The sequence below is a fragment of the Suncus etruscus genome, chromosome 11 (assembly GCF_024139225.1).
Source record: "Suncus etruscus isolate mSunEtr1 chromosome 11, mSunEtr1.pri.cur, whole genome shotgun sequence".
NCBI lineage: Eukaryota > Metazoa > Chordata > Mammalia > Eulipotyphla > Soricidae > Suncus > Suncus etruscus.
Genome location: NC_064858.1, coordinates 75,229,058 through 75,235,105, shown reverse-complemented (window position 1 = coordinate 75,235,105; position 6,048 = coordinate 75,229,058). Strand labels below are relative to the sequence as shown.

Genomic DNA, 6,048 nt, shown 5'->3' with positions numbered 1-6,048 from the left:
TTTTTCAAAGGAGAGGTGGGGGGGTGGTGAGGTGGCGCTAGAGGTAAGGTGTCTGCCTTGCAAACGCTAGCCAAGGAAGGACTGCGGTTCGATCCCCCAGTGTCCCATATGGTCCCCCCAAACTAGGGTCAATTTCTGAGCGCTTAGCCAGGAGTAACCCCTGAGCATCAAACGGGTGTGGCCAAAAAAAACAAACAACAAAACAAACAAACAAAGGAGAGGTGGGGCCGGAGACATGATGCTAGCCATAAGGCGTCTGCCTTGCACACACTAGATAGGAAGGACAGCGGTTCATTCCCCTGGTGTCCCATATGGTCCCCCAATTCAGGAGTGATTTCTGAGCGCATAGCCAGGAGTAACCCCTGAGCATCACCGGGTGTGGCCCAAAAACCAAAAAAAAAAAAGGAGAAACACTACTAGCTTCGTCCCACAAACATTCCCACTCGCACAAACACTTGGCATCATAAGAGAGACTCTTGAAGCAGTTTTATTTCATACAGAAGTGAAACTCAGACCTGACCCACCAGCGCATCACTGGGAAGGGCAGGAGCAGACTACAGACTAGTTTTGTGGATCCTTAGCTACTTGTCAAGATGAGAAAAGGGAACCCAGTGACTATTTCTATGCACCAGAAGTGGGAGCATCCCAGCTCCAGCTGGGAATGGGATGGGGGGCATGGCTGGGCCTAAGGAGGGGTGAGGGGACACCCCTAGACACATGCAAAGGGAGATGAGGCTACACAGGGTGAGAGAGAGGGTTTGGGCCCCTTGGCCTCCAGCACTCGGGTGCTGGACTCAGTAGCTGTGAATGGAAGACTTTTCCAGGTCACTGCGTTGCTCCTTCTGCGACTCAGTCACCACCTGCTGGGAACAAAGCACGTGAGGGCACATTTTGGTAGAGCACCTTCCTGCCCACCACTGCCGGTGGATGGCTGAGCTCCGACTCTACAGCCCCCTTCCAGCTCCCCTTGTCTCCCTCCGACTTCACGAACTCTCCAGCCAGGAGGTCTCAGCCATCATAAGGTTCAGGGTCAAGGTGCCCATCTCACCTCCCCATCCTGAGTCTCGATGGTCTTGATCAGAACCATTTTCCTGCTGTGGCTGTCCTGCGGAGGATCCGTCTCAGGCACTGGAAAAGCCAGGAAGAGGTTATGAGAGGAGCAGGGATGAGGATGAGTGGAAGGAGGGCAGAGAGCAGCTCCAGGGCAGGGCAGTGGCGGCCAGGGGACAGAGAGGGACAGGCCGGAAAGCGGGTGTGGGGGTCTCACCGGTTCGCTTTATACTCAAGGATGCAAAGGAATGGACGGGCATGGAGATCCTGGGGTGGGGGGAAGCAAAGGCTCAGCGGCTCTGTCCAGGCCCCTAGGGCGCCAGGCGAGCCCCACCCTTGGCCGCAGCCCTCACCGGCTCTCCTCGCCCTCCAGCAGCTTGCGGTAGGTGGCGATCTCGATGTCCAGGGCCATCTTGACGTTGAGGAGCTCCTGGTACTCGCGGAGGTGCCTGGCCATCTCCTCCTTCAGCTGCCGCAGCTCCTCTTCCAGCCGCGCGGCCCCGGCCTGGTAGCCGCCGGCCTCCAGGGCGAACTGCTCCTCCAGCTCGCGGAGCTGCCTGAGCAGCGCCTCGTTCTGCAGAAGGGCGGACGCATGGACGGTGCGGGGCTGCGCGTCCCGGGGGCGGCCCTGGCCCTCGCCGCCCGTCCCGGGCCCCCCGCACAGCCCGGCCGGCCGCACTCACGGTGCCCCGCAGCCCGTCCAGTTCGCACGTGAGGCTCTGGATCTGCCGCCGCGACTCGTTCATCTCCTGCTTGGCCTGGCGCAGCGCCTCGTGGTTGCGGTTGGCGGCGTCCGACAGGTCCGCGTACTGGCCGAGGGGTGCAGGGGGCCACGGGGGTCGCGTTACCCGGGCGTCTGCACTGCACCCTCCCCAGCCCCCCCCCCGGGTCCTCCCGGGCCTCCCCTCGAACCTTGGACTTGTACCACTCCTCTGCCTCCTGCAGGTTCTTGACCGCGATGCTCTCGTACTGCGCGCGGATGTCCCGCAGCGCCGCCGTCAGCTCCGGCTTCACGCTCGCCTCCAGCTCCACCTGCTGCAGCTGCTGGCTGTCCACGCTCACTTGCAAGTCGCGCAGCTCCTGGGGTGGAGGGAGAGAGAGGGAGAGGGAGAGACAGAGGCAGAGGAGAAAGGGGAGAAGAGAGAGAGAGAGAGAGAGAGAGAGAGAGAGAGAGAGAGAGAGAGAGAGAGAGGAGAGAGGGAGAGAGAGAGGAGGAAGAGACAGAGACACAGAGAGAGACAGAGACAGAAAGAGGAGATGAAAAGAGAGGGGAGAGAGAAGAGAAAGGGAGGAGAGAGGAGAGAAAAGAAAGAGGAGGAAAGAGGAGAGAACAGAGAGAGACAGAGAGGAGAGAGAGGGAGGAGAGAGTGGAAGAGGGAGGAGAGAGTGGAAGAGAGAGGAGAGGAGAGGAGAGGAGAGAGAGGGAAGAGGAGAGAGAGCGGAGAGGAGAGAAAGGAGAGAAGAGAAAAGAGGAGAGAGGGGACAGAGGACAGAGAAGAGAAAGAGAAGAGAGAAAAGAGAGAAAGAGAAAGAGAAGAAAGAGAAGAGAAAGAGAAGAAAGAGAAAAGAGAAAGAGAAAGAGAAGAGAGAAAGAAGAGAGGAAAGAGAAAGAGAAAAGAGAGAGGAAGAGAAGAGAAAGAAGAGAAAAGAGGAGAAAGAAAGAAAGGAAGGAAGGAAGAAAGAAAAAAGAAAGAAAGAAGGAAAGAAAGAAAGAAAGAAAGGAAGGAAGGAAGGAAGGAAGGAAGGAAGGAAGAGAGAAAGAAAGAAAGAAAGAAAGAAAGAAAGAAAGAAAGAAAGAAAGAAAAGAAAGAAAGAAAGGAAAGAAAAGAAGAAAGAAAAGAAAGAAAGAAAGAAAGAAAGAAAGAAAGAAAGAAAGAAAGAAAGAAAGAAAAGAAAAGAAAAGAAAGAAATAGAGAAAGCAAGCGAGCGCCGTCGGGCTGGCGCGCGGAGAGAATGCGGGCCAAGCCTCCAACGGCCACGCGGGGACGCCAGGGAGAGCAGCGCGCGCCTCTGCTCAGCCCGCTTCCCACCCGTGACGGGGTGCAGCGCCGCCGCCCGCCACTAGGCGGCAGAGGGGTGGGAGTCGAAGCACCTGTGGCATGCGGCCCTGGGGACCCCACTTCTCTTCCCCGGGATTCTGCGCCTCCTCTCCCCACCCGCCCCGCCCCCAGAGCGCCTCTCCCACCCACCTCCTCGTGCAGCTTCTTGAGGAACTCGATCTCATCCATCAGGGACTCGATCTTGCGCTCCAGCTCCAGGCGGGACAGCGTGGCGTCGTCCACGTCCTTGAGGGTGACAGTCGTATGTCGTTGGGGGTGCTCAAGAGTGTCTGGGCGCCTCCCCGCACCCCCGACGGACACGCCGACCCGGGAGGAGCCGGGCTCACCTTGCGGAACAGCACGAGGTTGTGCTCGGCGTCCTCCCTCTTGCGCATCTCGTCGTCCAACCTGGGCCAGAGCCGGCGAGGCTGAGCCTCCGGGTGCCCACCCGGCCCTCTCCACCCAGCCCGCGCCCCTGGGCCCCCCGATGAGCGGCCGCCACTCCCCAGACTCCGAGGAGGGGTGTCCCACGGCGGGGGCCCCTTTGCTCTGCAACGATCTGAGAAAACTGGGTTCGGGCCCCGGGTGCACCGCCTCGGCGAGAAGCCCTTGCGACGCCCCTAATCGAACTCCCCTGGGACCCGCGCGTTTGGGGCCGGCGGGGAGAGAACGGGGTCAGGCCTTCCTACCGACCCCTCGACGCTCGCCCCGGGCCCCTGACCTCTGCTTGAGCGCCGCCAGGTCCTCGGCCAGCCCGTCGCGCTCCACCTGCACCCGGTCGCGCTCGCGGCCCAGCAGCTCCAGCTCCCGGCGCAGCTCGCGCAGCTCCTGCTGGCACAGCTGGTCGGCCCGCGCCGGGTCCTGGCCCCGGGCCTGGCTCAGCTCCCCGCGCAAGGCCGCGTTCTGCTGCTCCAGGAAGCGCACCTTCGGGTCGGGGGGATAGCACGGAGGTAGGGCGTTGGCCTTGCATGCTTCAGAAGGTCGGTGGTTCGAACCCCGGCATTCCATAGGGCCCCCCGAGCCTGCCAGGGGCGATTTCTGAGCGTAGAGCCAGGAGGAACCCCTAATTGAGCGTTGCAGGGTGTGACCCCAAAACCAAAAAATAAATAAATAAATAAAAGGGGGAGGCTAGAAAGATAGCATGAAGGTAGGGCATTTGCCTTGCATGCAGGAGATGCAGGAGGACGGTGGTTCGAATCACCCTGGCATCCCATCTGGTCCCACGAGCCTGCCAGGAGCCATTTCTGAGCGTAGAGTCAGGAGGAACCCCTGAGCGCTGTTGCGTGTGACCCAAAAACCAAGAAAAAAGAAGCGCACCTTCTCGATGAAGCTGGCGAAGCGGTCGTTGAGCTCCTGCAGCTCCTGCTTCTCATTGCTGCGCGTGGCCAGGAACTCCTGGTTGAGGGCCTCGGCCACCGAGAAGTCGAGGCGCTCCGAGGGCAGGCGCAGCAGGGAGCCCGCACCTGCCCTGGGCCCGCGGAAGCTGCCCAGGCGCACCGAGGAGCCCGAGGACGCCGAGCCCAGCAGGCGGCCGCTGGAGAAGCGCGAGCCCGAGGAGTAGGAGAAGGCCCCGGGGGACAGCGAGGGCGGAGGCCCGAAGGTGCGGCGGTACGAAGTGGAGCTGGAGCTGGCCCGCAGGCCCGAAGAGTGGCTCATGGTGGCCAAGCGGTCCAGGAGCTGGAAAAGCTGCAGACCGCAGCGAGGTGGCTTTATAGGCCTGCGGGCTGGGGCTTGGGGGGGGGGGGTGGCAGCTCCTCCCACTGGCTTGATGGCTCAGTATGTGGGGAGGGGGGCGCCACACCCAGCGGGGAGCTGAGATCCGCACTCTCCACCCAGGCCACTGACACCACCCTCCTGATGCCCCCTCACCGCTGCACTGCACTGCCCGGTAGGAAAGGATACTGGTTGGGGGGTTGGGGTTAGCGCCTTCCAGAGCTGGCTGGGGTTTTGACTTGGGGTGGGGTCCTGACCTGAAGGACTAGTAAAACCGGGGGTAGGTAGGGATGCAGGTAGCGGAGGGGCTGGCAGACTGTTGGGGTAAGGATCCGCTTTGGCGGCACAGATGATGGAGAGTTGGGCGGGGTTGGGCCCTAGGCCCAGAGCCTGTGCTTCCACTTGCCCCCCCCCCCCCAGAATATAGGGTGTCTCACCTGCCCTCACTTCCCTGAGGAGGAGTAGGGGGTCAAGGAGCAGAGGCAGCAGAGGGGACTGGGGAAGGCCTCTCTCCAATCCCCAGGGCTCTCTCTGCAAAGGGCTGCTGCCGGGCACCAGCTCGGCACTAATGCACAGGCTATTCCCCCTCCCCCTCGTCTGGACACTGGCCCCGGTGGCTTGAGGACTTCCCAGCCTTAAAGACACAGCTCTCAAAGCTCCCCGAAGCCAGGCTGAACCCAGGTCCCTCAAGGTAGGCACCTCAGAAGGACCTGAGACTACTCAGGTCTACTCAGGCCAGGCCTGGGTTCCACTCTGTGTCCTGCCTGAGTCGAAGCTGAGGTGCTGCTGTCTGGGTTCTCCCTTCCCCCAACCAACTGCTGTACAATCACAGGCTTTACCAGAACCCAAGGTAGGAAGGGGAGGGGGCTGGGGGCCAGCAGCAGTTTATAAGGCTGAGGGATGGATTAACTGGAACCATTTAGAGATGCTGCAGATCCTGGGAATGGGTGGGGCTGAAGAAAAGCGAAGATGCCCCCCTCCACCTTTCACCCTCCTCCCAGCAGAAGTTCAGGGACAGAAAGAGGAGAGAAACCTCTCCCCAGAGCCTGTGCACCCAAAGATGAAAATAAACCTATGCACACACATAACACACTCGGTCTTTTCTTATCCTCCCCCATCTTGTAGTTATTGACAAAGCTTCTGTCTGGCCTTTGCATGTCAACCAGCTTCCAGAGCACAGGCATAGGCTGCCCAGAGTGGAGGGGAGCAGACAGAGGTCTCTGGAGGATTTGTGGGCCCCAGGGAT

General features: G+C 60.4%; 1 protein-coding gene across 2 annotated transcripts; it reads right to left on the bottom strand.

Annotated features, from left to right (window-relative positions):
- Positions 1-471: 471 nt before the first annotated feature.
- On the bottom strand, positions 472-5,363 carry PRPH (peripherin). 2 transcript variants are annotated; one of them, XM_049783467.1, is made up of 11 exons: positions 5,240-5,363; positions 4,407-4,775; positions 3,811-4,013; positions 3,437-3,497; positions 3,240-3,335; positions 1,963-2,130; positions 1,734-1,859; positions 1,404-1,624; positions 1,268-1,317; positions 1,049-1,128; positions 472-863 (listed from the first exon to the last, which is right to left on the bottom strand). In XM_049783467.1, exons 2-11 carry the CDS (start codon positions 4,743-4,745, stop codon positions 795-797), a joined length of 1,413 nt encoding a protein of 470 aa, XP_049639424.1. In that variant the 5' UTR covers positions 4,746-4,775; positions 5,240-5,363; the 3' UTR covers positions 472-794. The 2 variants fall into 2 exon arrangements, with proteins under 2 accessions (XP_049639424.1, XP_049639425.1); XM_049783468.1 differs by having other exon boundaries at positions 472-860.
- Between the last annotated feature and the right edge of the window lie 685 nt (positions 5,364-6,048).